The sequence below is a fragment of the Synchiropus splendidus genome, chromosome 5 (genome assembly GCF_027744825.2).
Source record: "Synchiropus splendidus isolate RoL2022-P1 chromosome 5, RoL_Sspl_1.0, whole genome shotgun sequence".
NCBI classification, from domain to species: Eukaryota; Metazoa; Chordata; class Actinopteri; order Syngnathiformes; family Callionymidae; genus Synchiropus; species Synchiropus splendidus.
This window is the reverse complement of record NC_071338.1, coordinates 32,164,413-32,187,176: the sequence shown is the minus strand read 5'-3', so window position 1 is coordinate 32,187,176 and position 22,764 is coordinate 32,164,413. Positions and strand designations below refer to the sequence as shown.

At 44.4% G+C, this 22,764-nt stretch overlaps 1 protein-coding gene across 4 annotated transcripts in view; it reads left to right on the top strand.

The window, feature by feature from the left end:
- trpm7 (transient receptor potential cation channel, subfamily M, member 7) overlaps window positions 1-22,764 on the top strand; it is a 34,645-nt gene that overhangs the window by 3,758 nt on the left and 8,123 nt on the right. Inside the window, exons 1-25 of one of the 4 annotated variants that reach the window (XM_053865107.1) lie at window positions 3,408-4,150; window positions 4,973-5,052; window positions 7,480-7,518; window positions 8,515-8,722; window positions 9,050-9,263; window positions 10,158-10,282; window positions 10,367-10,538; window positions 10,928-11,102; window positions 11,541-11,664; window positions 12,753-12,825; window positions 14,240-14,340; window positions 14,778-14,912; window positions 14,978-15,031; window positions 15,106-15,246; window positions 15,660-15,791; window positions 15,861-16,138; window positions 16,212-16,440; window positions 16,966-17,121; window positions 18,161-18,304; window positions 20,171-20,299; window positions 20,364-20,615; window positions 21,720-21,894; window positions 22,160-22,286; window positions 22,353-22,531; window positions 22,608-22,740. In XM_053865107.1, the coding sequence (XP_053721082.1) occupies window positions 4,100-4,150; window positions 4,973-5,052; window positions 7,480-7,518; window positions 8,515-8,722; window positions 9,050-9,263; window positions 10,158-10,282; window positions 10,367-10,538; window positions 10,928-11,102; window positions 11,541-11,664; window positions 12,753-12,825; window positions 14,240-14,340; window positions 14,778-14,912; window positions 14,978-15,031; window positions 15,106-15,246; window positions 15,660-15,791; window positions 15,861-16,138; window positions 16,212-16,440; window positions 16,966-17,121; window positions 18,161-18,304; window positions 20,171-20,299; window positions 20,364-20,615; window positions 21,720-21,894; window positions 22,160-22,286; window positions 22,353-22,531; window positions 22,608-22,740 (3,626 nt within the window). In that variant the 5' untranslated portion in view covers window positions 3,408-4,099. Of the gene's footprint in view, window positions 1-3,407; window positions 4,151-4,972; window positions 5,053-7,479; window positions 7,519-8,514; window positions 8,723-9,049; window positions 9,264-10,157; window positions 10,283-10,366; window positions 10,539-10,927; window positions 11,103-11,540; window positions 11,665-12,752; window positions 12,826-14,239; window positions 14,341-14,777; window positions 14,913-14,977; window positions 15,032-15,105; window positions 15,247-15,659; window positions 15,792-15,860; window positions 16,139-16,211; window positions 16,441-16,965; window positions 17,122-18,160; window positions 18,305-20,170; window positions 20,300-20,363; window positions 20,616-20,980; window positions 21,001-21,719; window positions 21,895-22,159; window positions 22,287-22,352; window positions 22,532-22,607; window positions 22,741-22,764 lie in introns of those variants that run through there. The other 3 variants (XM_053865103.1, XM_053865105.1, XM_053865106.1) reach the window with 3 other exon arrangements.

The window sequence follows — 22,764 nt, the reverse complement described above, 5'->3', positions numbered from 1 at the left end:
GGCTTGAATACATGTTTTGCAATCCCTGTCCTTTGGATCAGGCGTGGGCAATTAGAATTCCTAGAAGGCCTTATCGTGTTGTGGGACAGGACTGTTGTGAGGGGCCATCGAACCAGTCGGCCTCAATGAAGTGTTGTTTTTTCCACACATTTTAGTTCATGCTTGTTATTATTTGAGACATGTATTGGCTCATGTCTGTGTTCCAAATAACGTCCAAAGGAAGGGGGTACATGTGGTAATGTGTCATTGGAAAATCCCAGTGTAGCCAGTGAAATCCTAGTGTAGGGGGACAAAATCCCAGCATAGGGGGTCAAAAACCAAGCATAGAGGGGCCCTTAGATCCGCACACAAGTTATGACCATAGTCCATGTGACGTTTTCTTCAGTTCACAAAACCATGGGAGCCAGATGTTGGCGCGTGTGCTGTCACATGCTGTGTCTGTGACGTGATCCAGCTGCTGGGATGTCGACCTAAAATGCCAATGATCTGTCAGCTAATCCTGCTGCCCAGGAGCAGAGTTGTGAGGAAGCGTCACGCTTTGGTCTCATGACTGCACTGGCTGCAGTTCAGCATGCTGCCTTCCAGGAATATTAGACTTCCTGTCTAGTGCTGGCTCAGTGCACTCATTAGATATGAGAGTTCCACCACAAAAAAGTGGTCCTATATGATATGTGGACTTTAAATATTTGCCCATTGTGAGAAGAATAAAGGCCTCTGTCTTCAACGTTTCCCCTACCGCTCTTCAAAGTCTTGAGGTGTCAGCAGCCGAACGTAGTTTTGGGACTGGATCTGTGGTGAAATTACAAATCAGAACTTGAAGATGGAAGAGAATGAAAGCGTTGAGTGGCCGGCTACAATTGCGGTGCGACGTAAATGAAAGGGCACTTTGGCTGAGGGAGGACGACAAAGTTGTGGCGTGAAGGAAGCGCGGCTCATCGGACCGTGTACGGCGCCCTACTTGGAGCTCCGTGCTGCAATGCATTAATGCCAGGGTTTTATTTCTGTGATCTAATGAAGGCACTGTGGTGAGATTTCAAACCCACACTTGTGTATTTTTGTGCATTTAATTGTAGAAGTTTCCTGGAATAAAGTTTTATTTGGTCCTTTTGAGTATATTCATTTGTTAAGGTTTGCTTACTTTGAAGTCGAAGCAAAGTGTGTACACTGGGTGGGATGTGAGTGGAGAGGTGTGTAGAGGATCAAAGTTGCTGACCAGGTCTGCGACCCATGCTGAATAGAATTGTGTGGTGGGATGTTATCAGAGCTGGAACTACGTCAGGCCAGTTCTGAAGAATGGCAGCTTGACCAGCGGGGTGTGTCACATTGTTGGAGGAGTTTTCAGGTGTCGCAAGTTGGAATGGTCTTCTCGTTGTATTGGACCACAGTCGTACACACGGGTTCCAACAAATTACACACTCTGACATTCCCAAAAGCTTATTTGTTAATGAGGTGGACAGTTGTGTCAGTTACAAACTACATAAAACTCTAAACCCACACAAAAAGAAAGGAAGCGGGAGGGGAGCAGGGAAGTGAGGGACTTGAGTTTGTGTGTGTGTTTTTGGCAGGGACTCTCCAGTTTAAGTCTTTTGTCGGCTGACATTCTCTGGTGCCATGGCAACAGTCAGCCAAGTGTTATGCAGCTTTATCTGCTTCATTAATATCCATTCGTTTTTTACTATAAGGAGCTGCATGGGTCAAACTTCAACTGGACCTGCCACCTGTGCTAGTTTGACCTACAGTGTATTGAATGGTTCAATTTCTCTTTGTCTTGACCCTGTGTCTCTCTTTTCTACTGTGATTTTGACTGGTCTCGATAAGATTACCACTTTATGGATCATCTAGTAAGTCAGCAGAGGTGATATCGTTGGCAGAAGCTTTGAACACAAAATAAGTGGCTGATAACATCAGCGTTTACGACCGTTTCCATCTAACAACTATCTGAAGTGATTCTTGTGAGAAGCGTGTTGTTATGTCACCTCTGCTAAATTACAGAAATGTTGAGTGAAAGTAAGATAAGCTCTGAAAAACAGAAGTTTACAGCCTGTTTAATCAGTCATCGCTCTGGGCTGGCCCGGTGATGAAATTGTGTCGTAGTACCGCGTTTATCAGCGCCATATTTGAAGCTCAGATTGGCCGTTAGGAAGCCGTGAGTCTTGGGCTGGTTAGCTTTGTTGTGGACAACTGTCCAATTACGTACGTTATGAGAGCTGTTTACCTCACATCTCAGGGTCTTTTCACACTGCGGACTGTGTCTTGAGACCTGGAGAGATGCACCTCGGGGGGGCTTCTCTCTTCCGGTGACTTGGTGCTAGATGCTGGAAACTACGTGTACAGTGCGACTCCACACACATGATGGATGTCTGGGCTGGCAACATTGTTTAAAAACAACTTCGCAAACGCTGAGGTGTGTAGCCGCAGCTGCGGGAGACTGATGTTGGGCTGCGCAGCGGTCTCGCAATGTTTGCAGGTGTTTGATAACTTAGGTGTTGTCGCCTTTATTAGGCTGATAAACGTTTGATTTCTGTTATAGCCGCGGTCGAAGTCCATCATAAGTTAATATCTGATTTGACAATCACTCAGAGTGACAGAGAAACAATGTGGTCAAAGCCGATGTTTGGACTCGCGTTGCCCAGTTGATGACGACTGCCTTGAGACACGCTTCGTCCTGGGTCACAAACCATCTATTTTGCACAGAGCGCCGCCAGCTTGGAAGGAAACAAAAGGACATCACCTGAGGTGCAGGGGTGCACAACAGGGGGCCAATCGGACTCCGGCCACCGGAAACAGAACCTGCAGTGTGAAAAACCTTTCTGAGGGGCTTTTCACACTGCATGTTCTGTTTCAGGTGGCCTGAGTCCGATTCGCCCCCTGCTGTGCAGCCTTGCACCTCTGCGCCTCAGACCATGCCCCTTTTTTCCTGCTCAGCTGGCGGCGCTCTGCGCAAAATGGCTGCTTTGTGACCCAGGATCAAGCACGTCTAAAGGAAGTCGTCATGAGCCGCGTGACAACCTATTTACCACCATCTAGACCTCCTTATTTCTCTGTCACTTCTTAACATTACGAGTCGTTCTCACCTCAGAACTGTGTGTCTTGATTGATCCACGCTGCTCTCACAACACGTTGAAGACAGTGAGAGAGATGACTGACGATCAAGAAGGTTTTAATCAGTGAAGTACAGTCAGGTGATCTTCAGTAACTTGAGGAAAATGGATGCCGTCAAAAGTAAAACGAATGTTTTCAAGGTAAGGCTATATATATATGTAACACTGTATTTAAAGAAAAGGTAAAAGTATTGCCATATGTCACAATATTGTGATATCGCAATGTGTATTGTGAGGTTCTTCCCAATACTCCATTAAAAAAGCCTCACATTTTAGGGGTAGAATGTATGAAGGCACCAATGTTGTGTAAAAAAATGACCAACCAATATGTAAGCGGCAGAGGTCTGCTTTTCGAGTTCTTTGCTTGTTCAACTTAGCTGAATATAAATCAGGAGCTAGCACGCTGAATGAGTACTTTGAATTTTAAAAAGACTCTGCTTGAAAACTTCACTACAAATAGTCCTTTTTTTTCCACACTTGACATCAGTGCAGTCTTGCGGTGCTACTGCTGTCATTCGGAAATGAATTTGGAGAGACAGCGGAGAACAAATGTGTTGGAAGAGGCTTTGTGTGTGTGGCGTGAATCACGATTGGTGGTGCTTCCCTGGTTGACACACAGGTATATATCACTGAGGCCTTTGCCTGTCCACTAATCCTCCCCCATTCCCCCGCCTCCCGTGTCTCTTTCTCCAGAGCCCAAGTATAATATCTAGTTTGTCTCAGACACATTCATCTGCCCTCGCGGTGGCTTCTTCTTACAGATTAACACCTGATGGAGGCTGCTAGCTGCTGCCTCTCTCTGTGATCACTTAACTTTTAACTTGGACCGGACGTGCTCGGTAACGGCGTTGACTTTGAGACCAATGTGGTCATTGCGTGTGGTGCTTAAGAGCGACGGTGACCGGGAGAGGCAAAACGATTTGTTCGTGATGATCCAGTGGTGAAGGTCAGCTGTGGTGACTGCGGTTTGTCCAGGAGATGCATGACGGAGCGCTGCTATGTTTCTTTACAAAGCCCTTAAACACAGAGATGAAGAGGAGGACGTCCAGGTACTCGCAGTGGTCAATATCACTGACCGTCTGATGATGATGTGTTTGTTGTAGGCTTCACTCAACTCTTTCCAACTGTGGCTGTCGGTCCTTTAATCTCTTCTTTCTTGTACAAGTCATTTTCTGCCACCAGTAGGGCTGAGGAATGGAATACATATTGTGTTGCACAATTATTATGTTAATTGTTTGTCTGTGTGGTGCAAAATTTGAATTTTCGATTAATATATAGTGATCGTAGGTTCACTGTTTTGGAGCAATTACTTTGTGACCATGGAACTTGCTGACATCAAAGTCGACCTATGTGTGCCAAATTTGTTTTTTTTTTTTTTCGATGGAGTGTATAAAATGTTAATGTGTTTGTCTTATAAGCCTTTAACATAATATTCAGGTAATCTGTCAATCATGGTCAGTGAACTTTTAAAGGAATCACTGTTTTTCCCATTTGATTTAATAAACTTTAATAACCTTTATGATATTTCCATCTTTCTGCTGGGAAGGGATTACGTGCGCTAATCGCCTGCAGGCCCATCTGAGCTAGGAAAGTATTAATAAACTCACGCTGTTGTAAGTAGGCAGGCGATAACTCTTTGTATTTGATGAACATAACTGGTTGTAAAGTTGTTGTAATTGAGTGTAATGACATTCCCGTCATTGTGTTGACTCTTGGAATGTGAGATTAAGGGAGATTAGGGGCTCCTATATTTCTCCTTTTTATCGTTTCTACTCAGTTAAAAATGATTTTCTCTCCCTGCAATCCGTTCCCTAAAAACTAAAAAAGCTCCCAACTTGATGACTGACGCTCCCCGTTTCTTCTCTTCACAGTCCCAGAAACCCTGGATAGAAAGCACGTTCACCAAAAGGGAATGTGTGTACATACTTCCAGTGTCAAAGGACCCCCACAGGTATGTGTTTGTGCTGCAGTGGGCAGACTTGGCCATTACCACGGCAACGATGTAATTGCATGGTATATGTCAGTGGTGGTTTAGATTTGTCTACAAAACCCTTTAACCTCTACTCTCCAGCTGGTAAATACATTGCTTTCACATAATTTCAATGTCTGTGTGTCACTGTAATTACAGTTTTGAGGTGAAAGGTAGTCAGCGTGCTTAGAACGTTCAATAGGGGCTGCCTTCTTCTGCTTCAGACCCCCTGCTGTACTGTTTTTGATCCGGCTTATTCTCCTTCAAGTGCATTTCAACACCATGGCCTCTGAATTCGGTTGGGACGTGTTGATTGATGTGTGTATCTTCAGTACAGCTGTACCCACTCTTGTAGTTCCTGGTAGTAGCTCTAATGTTACCAGAAGTAAGGAGTATCTCGCCAAAACACAATCACCGAATCAATCATTCAAAACTGAAATAATATCCTCTGAAACTTTTCATGCTGACTTGCGGTGTCATCTCATCTCCTCAAAAGCATTTTGTTTTCTCTTCCTCTGTCTTTATCTGTTTGTCATCTGTTGTTTGCTGATGACACAAATTTTATCAATAGGGGAGAAGATCTAAAACAATTAAGTTGACACTCAAAAGAAAATGGATCTGTTACAGAAGAAGGATGTTAGAATAATGTACAAGGCAGATTACTGAGCGTACTACGGCCAATGTAGTTTACTAAAGCAAGATAACTCAAGATGATTGGGCCAGCAGAGAGACGAACACTGTTGGTCAGGTTTAGAGCCAGAAATGAGCTGCGACCGGATCATCTCCAAAGACCGTTTAACCCAAATCCTGATGAGGAGGAGCAGAGAAGAGGGAACCTCTACCAACCATATGCTGGAACCACACTGAGACAAGTGTACACGCAGTAGTGGGAGGGAAAATATGGAACTCGCTGGCAAAGGAATGGAAAAACTAAATGGCGTGAGGGAAAATGTATCTGACACAGAAACAGCTAGATCACTCTGGAGAAGAGAATTCAAAGAGTAGAAGCGACTGACAGTAACATGCAACACAGTTCCTCCCTCTGCTCCTCTTCAATCTCACCATGTTACAACAATGAAGCCGTATAATAAGGTGGTCAATATAGATTCTCTCTCATTCCTGTGAAAACATGAATCGTATTAATTGATGGGCCATAGTAAAACACACTGACTAAAAATGCAACATGGGCATCTGAGGTTGTTTTCTCGTACCTCAGTCACAGCCAAACCTCGGTTGATAACACCTCGTCCATTTATGTTTTGTCCTTTGAGGCTTTGCTACACAATACACCTGAAGTATCAAGCGATCAGAGAGTGCTATGGTAACAACAGTGGCTATTTTGGGCAGTCTGACTTTAGGCCTTGTGTAATGAGATGCTTCATGTGTCTGACTTAATTTCCTCTGCTTCGCTCTTATAGTTATATTTCTTCATTTTCTTTTTAATTGTGTTGCTCTTTGGTGTATTACAAGAACATCTGCAAACGCCAGATCGATAGTTTTCCTTGCTGATGCCGTCCGATCATGAAATGAATTGGTGGCCAACACACCGAGGCAGCCATGTTGCCCTCTTAGTTAAAACGTTACGCCAGTGTGGGGCATCAAGGTTAGGGCTGAAACGATCAGAATATTTAAAAGCCTTTATAAAACCTGTTTCTCCGGTTTATTTTGCCCAATGCAGGGTTAAGGATGTAGACGGAGTAAATTTATCTCATGGTGTGCCATCACCTTCAGGAGCAGCAGCTGCGGATTGCTTCAGCGTTTTAGTTAAAAATATATGCTTTACATCCATTTCAGGTTCTAACTGACTCACAATATCAATAATAGCTTGTGTATTTACTGATTATGTGCTGGCCTGCATCTCTGTGGGAGAGTTTAACCCCAGTTAAACGACTACCTGCTCCATATTTATTGTTTTAAACTCAGTAAATGGACATAATACGTGATAAAACATGAATTGATGGTTAAGAAGTATTTATCAGAATCAAACTACATTTCATCTTTTACAGATAAAAACAAAAATGGTTGACACAACTTCCATAGTTATTCATAAGACTGTTTAACGTTGTGTTAGCCATCTGCCCTTAATGCACATTGGGCTGAGTTACTGTTTCCCCTCGTGTTTTCTTTTCGAACAATCATTTGCTGCAGTCTCTTCTCCACTAACCGTCAGTCGAGTGCGTTGTTGGCGGACAGACACTGTTGGAAGATTGGGATCTAATTGAGACGGGCAACAACAGGTTTCAGGCCTGATCAAACTTGGCTGCTCTCCCAAATGACCAGAGTTTCATGACCCACCATAAAACAATCTTTGCAGCCCTCACATAGCAAACGTTGTATATTTGGATATGTTACAATGTTTAAGTAAATAGTGCTGAATAATTAACTGTATTTATGTTGGCTTTCTTCCAGTTGCCTTCCAGGATGCCAGATCTGCCGACAGCTCGTCCGGTGAGTGCTTCCTTTTCTCCCTTTTCTCTTTCATTTGCCACTGTGCAGGATAAGCCTGCAACAAGCTTCTTCACTCACTGTAACCCAATTCCCCCACTGGCCCTTGCTGGTGTTGGGTAATTCCGGGAATGTCGACCGTCCTGAGGAAACGATTAACTTCCAGGCTCTCCTTGTCAGGATGCACATTCCCATCTTGGAGTGACTGAATAAGCCGGGGCGGAGGGACAGTGGTGAACCTGGATTATTATTTACAAAACATGAACACCATGACACAGATGTTCACGCCAATATTGCGACGACCGGCATTTGAAATCAGTCGGTCACATTTTGGTTTCCCAGACGTGGAAATCTTTCTGACTAAAATGTGAATTGGAAAAACATCGTTTCGAATAAATGAAATTGAGAAACAGCCCATGCTCAACGTGTATACTCAACGATTGTTTTCAAACTCGTAATTTTTTTTACATCCGCAATAAATGCACTCATTATTTTTGATATTCTGCTGAAACCGATGATTCAGCTTCATGTGTCAGAACCGGTGGGCTCCTTTCTCCCTTTGTGTTACTTTAAATGTTATCTGATCGGCAGCGCTGGAGTTCTTTCAGTGTTTGCTGAAGGATTTTAGAGTTACACAGGGGAGTGGCAGGCCTTGCTGCGGCCCGACAGGCCTCAGATTTTGGTGCAGCGGCGGACGGCTGCATTTGGCTGTAATCAAATCTCCACCAATCCTGCAACAAAGGCTTGCTGGCCGATGATTTCACTGTCGTGAGGAACCAGATGGGGTGGCCCTTAGTTAGTTAGACACCAGCGTACGCCGAGAACTTCTCTCTTGTACCCTCTTATTTCCGCTGTTATGAAGAGTGTGAAAGCCAAAGAACGTACAGAAGCATCGGTATCTATGTATTTAATGGGTTCCTGGACTCGGATGTATATGTTGGATATATTTCATGTTCGATGGAGGAGGAACTGATGACACTCTGGCGCTTGTCTTTGAAGGTGCTGCTGTGGGCGATTGATTCGCCAGCACGCTGGCTTCTCGGCCAGCTTGGCCACAAAGTACTCGGATGTGAAGCTGGGTGAAAATTCCAACCTCTCCTTGCCCGAGCTGGAGGAGTGGTCGGTGGAAAAACACACAGAGGGGAGCCCCACCGACGCCTATGGTGTCATCAACTTCCAGGGAGGTTCCCATTCGTACAGAGCCAAGGTAGGAGCGTGACGCGCAGACGTTTTGTCTGCATAAAGAGCAGTAAATGGTTGAAAGTGCTGCGCACATTTATGAGCTTCTTTAGTTCCCTCTTTAAAATACGCTGATGCGTGCAATATGTAGCTGACTGGTCTGCTTAGTGTGTGGCTAATGAAACGAATAAAATCTAAAGTTGCATATGGAGGTTACATTTTTTTAAAACTGAATTTGATCAAAATGTCAGAACAAACATTATTGTTCAACTGATGAGATCTTGATTCTGCAGATATTTGCCTTTGGTGTTTTGGTTGTTAATGATTTCTTTCTTCACCCTGATGTCATTTTCAGTATGTGCGTTTGTCTCATGACTCGCGACCCGAGAGCATCCTGCGGCTGATGCTGAAGGAGTGGCATATGGAGCTTCCAAAGATCCTCATCTCTGTCCACGGCGGTGTCCAGAACTTTGAAATGCACCCACGTATCAAGCAGGTGGTGGGAAAGGGCCTCATCAAAGCTGCCGTCACCACGGGCGCTTGGATTCTCACAGGAGGGGTTAACACAGGTATGACATGATCACATTTGAGGCCTGGCCCTGTTGTAATGAGAAACATTGAGTGCTCAGTGAGATCATGAACGACATAATGCATGTGCCTGTCTTTATAAAACCTTTAGAGCCAAGTAAGTTCTGACTTGTTCATTCAGCTGTTATTTATGGAGGATGTTTGACTCCAAACCTCTAGCATGTCTGCGTTTCTCGGACGTCTGCCTAATGGTGTTTCTAAGTTCAAGACTGACATGTTTGAGCAGCGACTCCACAACTACCTCCTGAGCCATGTGCTGATGAAGCAACATCTTTAATAAGCGGGTCACTTGGCAGTCAGTCGTGGCCGAGGCGTGTCTGCAGCCACAGCACAAAGTTAAGATGGTGGTCTGATCATAGTGTTTAAGTCATTACTCACAGGGTCAATTACCCAGACCAGTGATTACTTTTAATGCCCATTAGTCACCAGTTGAGCTGCCCCCTCTTCAGCTGATGCTACCACCGTACTTATGATAGCAGGGGAACAGACTCCTGTTTAACACGTGATTGATATTGAGCTCATTTCATGGATTATCCTCGTCCTGGTCTTTGTTGCCATCACCACCTGGCAGGCTGGGTCTCTATGCATCCAAAATCCTGGTTTGGTCAAAAGGCTCATCTCTTCCTATCAACGTGCAAAATAAAGTGCTGATCAGTCATGACGTTACTCATGTGAAAGTGAGTGGTCTGGTGCGCCACACGTCTTTTTGCAGCATTCTAAGAAATAAAGGTGAGAAACTTGGGCAACATGTGGCTAATACCTGAGGTGAGCGATCCAATTGATGAGCCGCTGGTGTTGATAAAGATGGTGGAGTCCCAGTGTGTCGAGGACCGGGCTGTGTGGGAGCTGAACACATTCATTTGTTTTCCCCGCAGGTGTGGCAAAACATGTTGGTGATGCGCTCAAAGAGCACTGTTCACGATCATCCAAGAAAATTTGCACTATTGGGATTGCACCTTGGGGAGTCATTGAAAACAGGAACGATCTCATCGGCAGAGACGTAAGGACTCGTCTGCCACAGACTCTTTTTGTATGTAAAAGAGATGCTAATTCTCCTTTTCTCTTCTGTCTCTCCTCACGGCAGATAATTGCTCCTTATCAAACACTTCTGAACCCGCTCAGCAAGCTAAACGTTCTCAACAATCTCCATTCACATTTCCTGCTGGTGGACGACGGCACGGTTGGGAGGTACGGCGCAGAGGTCCAGCTGCGGCGCGACCTTGAGAAACACATCAACCTCCAAAGAATACACGCACGTAAGGAAACCTTAGAGCCGTACTGACCTTTAGCATAAAGACAATCCAGAAGACTTCCCTGATATGGTTTTTTATGTCCTTAAAAGTCAGCGACTCAAAATGTGGACCAGGGTGGATGTTAAAGTGCTATTTACTTTTTATTTACTCAAGTTCTTGATGAGCTCTGTTTCTCCCAAAACAGCACGGAGTATAGCCCCGGTCATTACAGATCTCATCACTGTTGTTTGCAGAGTGGGGCACGTTGTGATAACGGCCAGGGGCCTGTTATCGCCAGAACCTTTTTCAAACTGTCATCTGGACGAAACTGTATTTGTCGGCTGGCTCAACTGCTCGTGTACAATAAGACCTCACATTTCGTCTGACCCTTTTTCCCCCCTGCGTCTTTTCAGGCATCGGCCAGGGGGTCCCTGTGGTGGCTCTGATCTTTGAGGGCGGTCCAAATGTGATTTTGACCGTCCTTGATTATCTTCAGGAGAGCCCACCTGTCCCAGTGGTTGTGTGCGAGGGGACGGGCCGAGCTGCAGACATTTTGGCCTACATCCACAAGCAGACGGAGGAAGGAGGGTAGGAGCAATGACATCAACACAGCTGTGTCTGTGTGTTGCTGATCTGTAACTCTCATTTCTCATTGACTTGGTAGTCTTTGTATTCAAAAAGTCTGAAACGGGAGACATGAAAAAACATGAAATTTTGATTCTATAATATTGTAATATCATTGCTATTTCAGTCCAAGTTTTAAATCTACATTAAATACTGCTGTTTGGCAAGTTCAGTGAACTAGCAGTGTTGTCTTTTTGTTACTGATTCTCCACTATCTGACCCACTTTATTGGACACTGACTTCTGCCATTACTTAACTTATCTCCACAGCAGAACGAAAATTGCTAGATAACTGTCTATTTTGTTCCGACTGGTCAGTGTTTGAATTGAGTGTAATCAGACAATATAATGCAAGTATTGAAACGTCTCTGCATATTAGCTGAACAGTGCTGTCTCTCTGCAGTCGCCTTCCAGATGGAGTGGAAGCTGACATCATTGCAACCATTAAGAAAACCTTCAACTTCAGCCAGAGTGAAGCCATCCACCTTTTCCAGACGCTCATGGAGTGCATGAAGAGCAAAGAACTGGTGAGATAAAAACTTCAAGGTCTCTGGGATACCATGAAAACATGGCAAACATAATGGATTGATTCGTTCAAAGTATACACTGCAAAAACTCAAACCCAAGTCTGTTAAAAAATTGAATGCTAGTAGAAAAAAATATATTGTTCAGGAGACTGATTTCTGGTGTAGTTTTCCAACTATTAAACCGTATTGGACCAGGCCCAAGGTAAAGCCAGTGATGACGATGTTATCATAGCAAAGTTTGGTTGCTTATTTTAAGATGGGGATCGTCTTATTTGCGGATCATAGTGGTGAGTTTTAAAATGATTGATGATTGTATTTCATTGTAACTCAAAAGGGCCCTATTGTGTGTTCCTTCTCCTTCAGTCATCAAATCTCACATTCAACAGAAAAGCTTTGTAGGGAAGCAAAATTGAAAATGTTTGAATTTCTGAAGGTGTGTCTGGGTAATGTTAAACAAAGGGCGGCCTCACTTCAGATACTCACTGTTATGAAAGCGTGTCAAAGGGCTACAAAAATGGCCAATGGCCTAACTTGTTTAGTTTCAACTGATCAATAATATCAATCATCAAGACATGTAAGGCATCTTAAATGAGTTTAAAAAAATCAAAATTTGTCTGCCAAAAGTGAACCATGTCTCTAGTGCGGTGCTGGATCGATCTCATGATCCTTGTATCGGTTACATGAACAAGGGTCAATTCTAGTTACCAAATTAAATCTGTTGGAAAAAAACGAATGAGCAAATGGAATGTTTTGTGTAGAGGCATATGTGTTATTTTAAAAAATAAATCCAAAAATACTTGTTTTTGGACGTTTTTGCACTTTCACACTTTTTTTTATTCATCTTCACTCTTAAAACATGAGAGACACAATCGTGAGCTGGGTGGACAGATGATCTCTCTGTTGTTCAGCTTCGTTCCACGACCCACTAAAAATGTTAAACATTTTGTTCTGTGCTTAAGCTCCTCAGTCTTTCTTGTTTTGTCTGGTATGGGTAAATTATTGTTGGAAAGTATTTGTCTATGGTGGAATATTTCTGTGTCGTACATGTCCACGTGGAAGATTTAACCGGGCACGTCTCTCTAAAACAGATTACCGTGTTTCACATCAGCTCCGACGACCACCAGGACATCGATGTCGCCATTCTCAAGGCTTTACTCCAAGGTGGGTGGATTTCATCACTTTCACGTTTGCCTTTTTATGAGCTAAACTTCGAGCAAATCACTGGATTTATTAAGTGTTGGGTTATTCTGGGAAAACAGCCTGATGTTATTGGCTGAATATACGATTTCAAGACTGGAGTTGTTTTCATTCTGATATTGATATGTTGTGAGAACAGCTTCTCTCTCTGTGCCCTTCTTGCTCTGCTGCTGAGCTGATTATGTTTCCTGCCTCAAACTTGGCCTTCCACTTCTTAGGCTGCCAGTCGTTTCTCTTGTTCTTTCCCAAGACTGTTTTTTGAAAAGCAACGATGTTTTTGTTTGTCGATTCAGGTAGTTTTTTATGAAGAGCTGCACAGATTATTGTCGTTATTCAGCTTCGCACAATCACAGTCTCAACTGTGGCAGATCATTTTCGTCTATATTGGTTTGGTGCCCCTTCTAAGTTTAAACGAAAACAATGGCCACTGTGAATAAGTTGCTTCTGTCTGACCAATTATTTGCTCGTCTTGGTGTCATGAAACAGTTCCTCATCATCAGTTGGACAGGAAGGCTCTCGCTTTTATTATCGTCTGGGCGTGACATTTGGAACACGAAGCATATTTCCCAAGAAACAAGCATTCATTTCGCCGAGCCAGATGAGCAGCCTTTCTCAGGTGTCGTTTTAAGACGGAATCAACCGTGACCGAATCCGCTGCTGTTTTGTGTGTGTCCGTTCGTGGTCCACCACCTGAATCTGAAACTTTTGCAAACATCCAGAGTGGGAACATTCATGAAAGAGGATGAAGACAGCTGCTGCAGCTGAGTGCTCTCCCTGTCTCTCAGAGCATCCCTAGTCTAAAGAGCATCATGCTGGCAAAACTATTGAGCCTCGTCACATCAACGATCACATCGCTAGAAGTGATCCTCATGCATTTTCTGTGGCACAGACAGCAACAGTGCACCCGTGGCTTATGTATGAAAGATCTGTTTTCCTTCTTGGATGAAAAAGGTCTATTTTCCTTCTTAGATTTCATGGGTGCGGCTAATATTCAGGTACGCTCTATAGTCCAGAAAATACGGTAGTCACAGCCGAATTGCTTAGACCAGAGAATGTCTGAAGACCGCAGTAGTGATGGCTTCCTTTGAGCAACATGTGAGTGTGTGTCAAAGATTTCATGACTCGTATACAGTAGCTTACCTATAACGTCTGTCTCGTATGCAGAACATACGAGTCAAACTTACTCAGATGTATACCAACGTGCCTCTATGTGCTCTTTCTTTGCCCTTAACTTCATTGTATTGCAGTGTATTTGCCATGTTGTGTTGTCATGCTGTGACTGGGCCTGACGTTCCAATTTTCTCCTCCTCCTGCTCCTCCTCCTCCTCATCATCATTAGAAATTATTTGTTCACACACGTGACTTTGTCTTCTTCCAGGCACAAATGCATCTGCCTTTGATCAGCTGGTTCTGACTCTGGCCTGGGACAGAGTGGACATCGCCAAGAATCACGTCTTTGTTTACGGCCAGCAACTCCTGGTACGACTTCTAACACTCTACGTTCAAATATTGAATCTGTTTCTGACCATTTGTTTCGGGCATTCTAAAACCTACATGTGCATCGACGCCATAACCTGGCTGATATGATAAGACAGGACTGGGGCTTTCACCGGTCTGTGTGTGCTGTGTTGACTGTAAACATTTGAAGTCACTGATGACTTCCCACCGACCACACTAGGCAGCGGAAGGAGCCTTGGGACTAACTGGGCACCCCGCCATGAGCATCTTGTCCTGACTGTAACATGAACTTTATTACTGTGCACTCTGTGGTTCTGTTTATTTTAAAACCCGGTGCTTCCCTGCTCACTGAATGGGGGCTTCTGCTGTTTATTTACATTCTTATATTGGCAGAGTCAGTGGTTTTGACAGTGTATTTTTCTTTCTGTTCTCGCTTTGTGACTCAAATGCGAATATAGGTGAGCTCTTTGGAACAAGCCATGCTCGACGCCCTGGTGATGGACAGGGTAGACTTTGTGAAGTTGCTCATCGAAAACGGTGTCAGCATGCACCGCTTCCTGACAATCAACAGGCTGGAAGAGCTCTACAACACGGTAAACAAAAGGAAAAAAGTCAGATTGGAGGAATAAAATATTTATCTCTGTGTGTTTCGCTTCAGAAACAACCTCCAAACAATCCGACCCTCTTGCACTTGGTTAGAGATGTCAAACAGGTATCTGCCACACAAACACTTGTCTACAACTGGCTGCATTTCTTCCACGTTGTTAATCATTCTTTTAATCGCAGAGCCATCTCCCTCCGAACTACAAAATCACTCTGATCGACGTGGGTCTGGTGATCGAGTTCCTGATGGGCGGGACTTACAGGTGCAACTACACCAGGAAGCGCTTCAGAATCATTTACAATAATCTCCATCGGAATAGCAGGGTGAGTGAATCACCTTCTATCATCCACATGTGTGTTTTGAACTGGTCTGGAGTTCCTTTGATCTTATCTTATTCCTGAGAAGAGATGTGAGAATCTTGTGCAGCCCACTTGATGACCTTTGAGAGTCACATATGCTACAGTAATCTTCACTTTAGGATATTTGTTTGGCTGATCAATCTGGATAAACTTGACGTGGCAATTCTTCATACAACAACAATGAACAATCGGCAATCTTCATAATATATTGGATATGTTTAAGAAACTGATAAATGAAGCCTGAAACGGTTGACAGTTGTCACTATTTAATTCATTTCACAAACTGCAGCCTTCGCCTTTTAAGGACACTTTTGTTGTAAACTAATTCTGGAGCCTACATTTTTATAGTCATTGGATTGTTTTAAAATTGTCAACAGAGGTCTGGTCGGCACACGACGGGCTCGCACCAGAGATCCAGAAATCACGAGTCGTTCAGCATGCAGGCAGACAAGAAGGAGAAGACGAGACACAATCTCTTCATAAAGACGGCTCAGCCCTACAAACCAAAGGTAAACTACACCTTGTCTTGGAGTAGCGCTTTATTTTTTAACATGGCACTCTCTGGTTGGTCTCTATAGCTGGAGACCACCACGGAGCAGAGTAAGAAGAGGAGCAAGGAAGAGATCGTGGATATAGACGACCCAGAGACAAGGAGGTTTCCCTACCCCTTTAATGAGCTGCTGGTTTGGGCAGTTCTCATGAAGAGGCAGAAAATGTCTCTGTTCTTCTGGCAACACGGGGAGGAAAACATGGCCAAGGCTCTGGTTGCCTGTAAGCTCTGTCGGTCCATGGGCTACGAGGCAAAGAAAAGTGATGTGGTGGACGACACTTCAGAGGAGCTCAAGGAGTACTCAAAGTAGGTTTTGTCTTGACGAAAATATTGAACTATTCGGCAGGATGCCATTACAAGCTGTGCTCGTGTTTCCTAGTGAGTTCGGGACTCTGGCAGTGGACCTTCTGGAGCAGTCGTTCAGGCAGGACGAGACCATGTCGATGAAGCTGCTGACCTACGAGCTGAAAAACTGGAGCAACATGACGTGTCTGAAGCTGGCTGTGTCATCACACCTGCGGCCCTTTGTGGCCCACACCTGCACCCAGATGTTGCTGTCAGACATGTGGATGGGACGGCTGAACATGCGCAAGAACTCCTGGTACAAGGTTCATGTTCCCTCTCTATATTTTGTTTCTTTTTTTATTTTTACTCTCCTGGGGAAAAAAATCAAAACACCTCCCTTTGGAAACAAACCGCTCTACATAAGAAAGTTGACGCAAAGACTCCAGGTAACATTAAAGAGAAAGCATTTCATCACCGACAGGAGTCCACAAGCAACACGCCACGTTGTGCCGCTCTTAAGAGTCCCTGCACAGATACCAGCTCCAAACAGTCCAGTTTAAGGTTTATTCCACAGACGTTTCATAAATGATTCCACACATTATTCCAGTCCTGTGCCAGCTGTCAGTCCATTGGTGTTGATGTTGAGAATGAAGTTAAGATGGCAGCAATGATGCAGGCACTCGGCACAACACCAGCAGAATGTGTCTCCCTCTCCCAAATAAAGGCTTCAGGTTTGGGCACATCCCCGTGTCCTCAAATGAGTCTCATATTGAGAAATATCATTAACCATAATGTGTTTGGAGTGAAACGGCATCCATCTCTGTGAGTGACTATGCGTCTCCCTCCAGGTGATTCTGAGTATGTTGGTGCCGCCGGCCATTTTGCTCTTGGAGTACAAATCCAAGGCAGAGATGGCTCACATCCCTCAGAGCCAGGACGACCACCAGATTACCATGGAGGACAGCGAGAACAACTTCCCGAACGTTGCTGAAGACATCCCGATGGTGAGAAGTTGTTGGAAGCTTACTGAAGTTCTCATGCATGTGTTCATCGAAATAGTTGAGCTATTTTACTCTACTTATAAAATTGGAATAATGATCCCTACGTTGTAAAATTTGTCAAGTCAACGTGACATAAAAAGCTAGCTTACTAGCAAGACTTACCGAAATGAAATTCTGTCATCCTTAACTACTTTTCCAGTGTATCTAAGCAAGGTGTTGCACTCATAAAGAACTGTAGTTATGCCTCAAATAGGTGTAATTGTACATAGTAGTTGGTAGGCAGGAGAAAGTCGCCTGATCGAGCTAGAAGTGGACTGTTGTGAGTCTGGTCGGTCAGTTCCAGTCGTGAAGAATATATGAAATATTTTTTGTAACTAAGCTGTTGATGGCTGGAGACAAGAGGTACGATGGATCAGTATAAGCAAGACAGAATACATGAGTGTGACAGTCCAGTGCTTGGGAGGAGTTACACAGAGTGCTGGACAAAGTTTAATATTAGAGGTGAAGAGGAGAGTGCAGGCAGGGTGGTGCAGGTGGAGACATCTGTCAGGGGTGATTTGTGACTGAAGAGAGGCAGCTCAGGAGAATGAGAAGCTCTGCAGTACACTTGTGAGACCCGCCATGTTGTTGGGTTCAGAGACAGTAGATTTGATTCAAAGAGTTAGGTGAGACAGAGTTAACCATTTTGGAAGAATTGATTCAAAGCTACATTCCATTGGCTGGACCAGACATGTTTTTTTATGGTGTGCTACATTTTATGTTGTGATGTTGTGTTAAATCAGCATGGAAAGCATCATCATCATCGTCATCATAAATGTTCAACAACCCTGCATGACATTACCGTTCAGATTTTTGTTCAGAATGCTCATCAAAGCCCTGCAGCCCAATAAGTATCTGGTGGTTTTCCCCCTCTTTCATATTCGGACATGTTTTTCTCCCCCCCATGCTGTTTTGAGTTTATTCACCTCTGCTCTCCCTCTCTTTACGGACTCCCCTCCAGTCTGTGGTCTGTTGTCTAATTTTGGTGTTTTTGTCTCTGCAGGATGTGTTCAAGGAGACCCGATCCCACGACCTCGGGGAGGCCAAGTCTGACACAGAGACACACATTCGCTCCAGGAAGCTGCCGCTGACCAGGAAGATATATGCCTTCTACCATGCTCCCATTGTCAAGTTCTGGTCCAACACGGTAGGTCCATGTCCCTGCTGCAGGTTCCCTGAAGAATATCACAGACAGCCTTGCCGAGCTCGTGCCTACGTTACATGACTGCGGCGACCTGTCTTCTCCCACTTAAGTCATTTTACAGTCTCTCTAGTTTGAGAACACAAATCAGCTGGGATCTGAGTGAGGCGCATTAAGTAGCCTCCATGTGCTCCACTTCCTTCAGTTCTCAGGCCCTCGGCAGTTTCTCAGGAGCTGGCTGCTCAATGATCGTATCAGTGGCTGACTCAGCCTGTTCCTGAGCTTATCTGCACCTGCTTAACCTGCTCCCGTCTGGAAATGAATGCGTCTGGGAGGCACTCGGAAGTGGCCTGCGTGTCCGATGGTTGTCTTAATGCCCAATTTTCCAGCACTATAGTTTAACAGTTAACCTTATCTGGACTTATTTTTGTGACTGTTTATTCCCTTTTCTCACATTTGTCTGGACGGTTTTACAATTTCAAGCTGAGCTAACATGAACTCTGGGCTTCAGGGCTGGTTTCCATTCAACACACATGCATTAGCACTTTGACTCTGCTCCAAATGAAACGGGTTTGCAGTAGCTGCTGTGCATAGTTCTGAGCCAGATGAGTTGGTAAGGCCTGTTGGTTCTATTCACATGTTAAATCACTTTGCTCTGAGCAGTATAAAACCCTGGTTTGTCGCTGGACAGGTTTACTTATTGCAGCCTAGATGACACAATGACCCGGACAACACTTTCTCTCCAACTGTTGTTAATAATAAACTCTGACATAGTTGTGGATTGCTGCCACACTGCAGCCTAGTGGTTAGCACTCTCACCATGCAGCAAGATGGTTGGGGGTTCGATGCCCACCTTTCTGCGTGGAGTTTGCATGTTCTCCCCCGTGTGTGTGTGGGTTTTCTCCGTGTTCTCCGGTTTCCTCCCACAGCCTAAAGACATGATCACTGGGTTAATTGGACACACTAAAAGGTGTGTGTGTGTGTGTGTGTGTGTGAGCGCCCTACGATGGACTGGCGACCTGTCCTGGCTGTATTCCCACCTCTTGCCCAATGACTGCTGGGATAGGCTCCAGCTATCCTCGCAACCCTGAACAGTGGTTAATTGACAATGTATATGTGTATGGTTGTCGATCGCAGAGTGTTTGAAGAGGACATCTAAGGAACACGGCGTTTGTCATCATCTGCTAGACTTGATGTTCCCTGATATTTGCTGTTCAACCAGTTCACTGAACATTAAATTAGGTTTGTCTGAATGATTGTGTGCAACCTGCGGTGCCTCTTAGTTATAAGGTCTTGATTTCCTGATAATTCACCACAATGATTTTCTGACTGATGAATTCAGCTTGAAGTTTTGTTGCCCGAGACGGCTGTTCATTCCAGATGTCCATGTCTAGCATCTGCACATGATGCCCTTCAATTCTGTATAATTTGGCTAGAAGACTTGTGATGAGGACCAAATACAGATCAAATCAATTTAAGCGTGTCTCTCTCGAGGAGCATGTTTCAGAATACATTTCAGCAATGGTGTCGTCCCGACTGCATTATTACCTTAATCATCTGCCTCCTGTCTCCCTCACAAATTGGATGAACAAATGTCAGTGAAACTTCTAAGAAATGTTGATGGTGGGACATGGAACCGATGGTTCAACTTTGGAGTTCCAGACTATGATCTGGAGCTTTGAGAGATAGCACCCATGCTGACCTCTCTACTTCACTTCTTGTGTTTTGTTGTGTGACTTCTGGAATTCTACTGCCACCTGCTGGCCCTTCGAGCTCATTTGAAATTGACTATTGCTCTCAGGAGGTGATCATGGGGCTCACCTGGTGTTCAGTCGTGTTGTGTTTTATTTTTGTGTTTATTTTTGTCCTCAGCTTTTCTACCTGTGTTTCCTGATGATCTACTCGTATGTGGTGCTGGTGAGAATGCAGATTCAGCCTTCTCCCCAAGAGTGGATCGTCATCCTCTACATCTTCACCTCCGCCATAGAGAAGATTCGAGAGGTTAGTGGATTCGGAGCTGAGTTTTTATAGCAAGGCTGTGTCTTTAACATCTTCTTTTTTCCAGATGTTTATGTCTGAAGCGGGAAAAATCAGCCAGAAGATCAAAGTGTGGTTCAGCGAGTACTTCAACGTGTCCGACTTTCTGGCCATCGTGACGTTTTTTATCGGCTTTGGTTTGAGGTTGGCGGGAGGGGACGTTTTTGTCCCAGGCAGGACCGTTTACTGTCTGAACATCATCTTCTGGTACGTGCGACTCATGGATATCTTGGCTGTGAACCAGCAAGCCGGACCCTACGTCATGATGATCGCGAAAATGGTGAGTTCTCCGACTGGCCTTCTCAAAGGTTTTGACCATTGTAGGATAATTTCTTTACCAGAGCTAATCTCAGATCAACGTAACCGTCCCTGGAGCTCTGGTTATTAATGGACGTCGTCTTATTTGGTCATGTCTTGGAGAGCACTAGCTATCAGATGATGGAAACAAACCTGATCCACTTGTTGGTCTAAATTCCAGGCCACGACTTGCAGCAGACCAGTGACTATTTGACAATATCAAGGTCTTAAGAAAGAAAGTTAATTCCACTTTTGCTCATTAACCTTTTTTATTTTTGTTATATGCATTATTGCGGTGACCTTTTCGTCAAACATCATGTTTAATTTCTTATGTTCATGTTTGAGCAGCACGTCATTGCCTTAACCAGGTATAGTTGAACCACACTATAGTCCCTGATCAGCCCTGTGGTTTGACGTCAGCCCTCTGTGTCTATGCTCTGCTTGTATTTCATGTAGCGTAGGAGTGGTGTGACAGTGTATGGCGTGACATTGATGAATGGATTTAATGTAATAGAACTGTGGTTGGGATCCTACAGAGTCTCTCCATCCCTTTTCCTTGACTGTCTGTCATCTAAGTCTTTTTAGGCCTGAAACAGGTTGTGGAATGAAAAGGCGTGTCTTTATTTTCAGTGCCCTCTTTTCAATCCTGTCTGAAACACAAATGGGTTTTCTAGTTATGAAAATACCGAATGCAGATTAATGCATTTTAGTAAAGCAGGGTACACACATTAAATATTTTTTTTCCATTTATTGAAAAGATTTCAGAATCTGGCATTGATTGTTTTAACAAAAAAGAAACATTGCAATAACTTAAAAATATGACGCACAATAAGATGATGGTGCTTTTAGGTGATTTTCAACAGGAAAATCAAAATAACCGTAGCGCAACCACGATACATGGAACGGAGGTCACACTTGCTCCATGGAGATGAGATTTTCTCCTCGGGTTTTAATGCTGCCAATTCAATAATCATTAATAAAAACTACATGCATTCCATGGCACAATTCAAGTTGAGCGCAAGTGTTTGCTTTAGAATTATATCTGTGATGAGCGTTTCTTCAGCACCTGACTCCGACTCTCTTGCAGGTGGCCAACATGTTCTACATTGTCGTGATCATGGCCATCGTGCTGCTGAGCTACGGCGTTCCCCGGAAAGCTATTCTCTACCCGTCTGAAGACCCGAGCTGGACGCTGGCCAAGGACGTGCTGTTCCAGCCGTACTGGATGATGTACGGCGAGGTGTATGCCTATGAAATCGATGGTAAGGATGATGAGAATCATGAGGGTAAACTGTAGTTTCAAGTGTCCTGAAACCGACGATGGTGGATCGGCTCCAAATCTGTGTCAACAGTCAGAAGTTTGTTTACTAGCTGGGGCAACACAAACCTCTGCTCAGCAGCTCATTTTACTGAAAAACAGCGTCCAATCAACTCAATAGAACGGTTGTTGTTGATGAAAGTTTAATCTAGATGAAACCTCTCCATTTGGTTTTGCCACTGCTCTGAACATTGCATGTGTCTCTTCAGTGTGTGCCAACAACAGTGAAGTGAAGACCCTGTGTGCGCCTGGCGTCTGGCTGACCCCTCTGCTCCAAGCTGTCTACCTCTTTGTACAGTACATACTCATGGTCAACCTCCTCATCGCCTTTTTTAAGTATGTGCCTCTGTGTGCCTGCTCGTGGTGGTGAGCGAATGCTGACGCTGTCGTTTACATCCACAGCAATGTGTATATTCAAGTGAAGTCAATTTCCAATCTGGTGTGGAAGTACCAGCGCTATCATTTCATCATGGCCTATCATGAGAAGCCTGTCCTGCCGCCGCCCTTCATCCTGCTGTGCCACATCTACTCGCTCTTCTGCATGTGCAGGAAGAGGAAGAAGGAGAACACCTACGGACCAAGTGCGTGCTCTGCTTTCCTGATGTTGGTTGGCTTCAGACGGACTCGCTGTAGCGTCACAATTGTCCATGATTGCAGAGCTGTTTCTCACGGAAGAAGACCAGAAGAAGCTGCATGACTTTGAAGAGCAATGTGTGGAGACGTACTTCCATGAAAAGGATGATCAGTTTCATTCGGGCAGTGACGAGCGCATTCGGCTAACCTCGGAAAGGTGAGTCCTGGTCCTTTGCTCCGT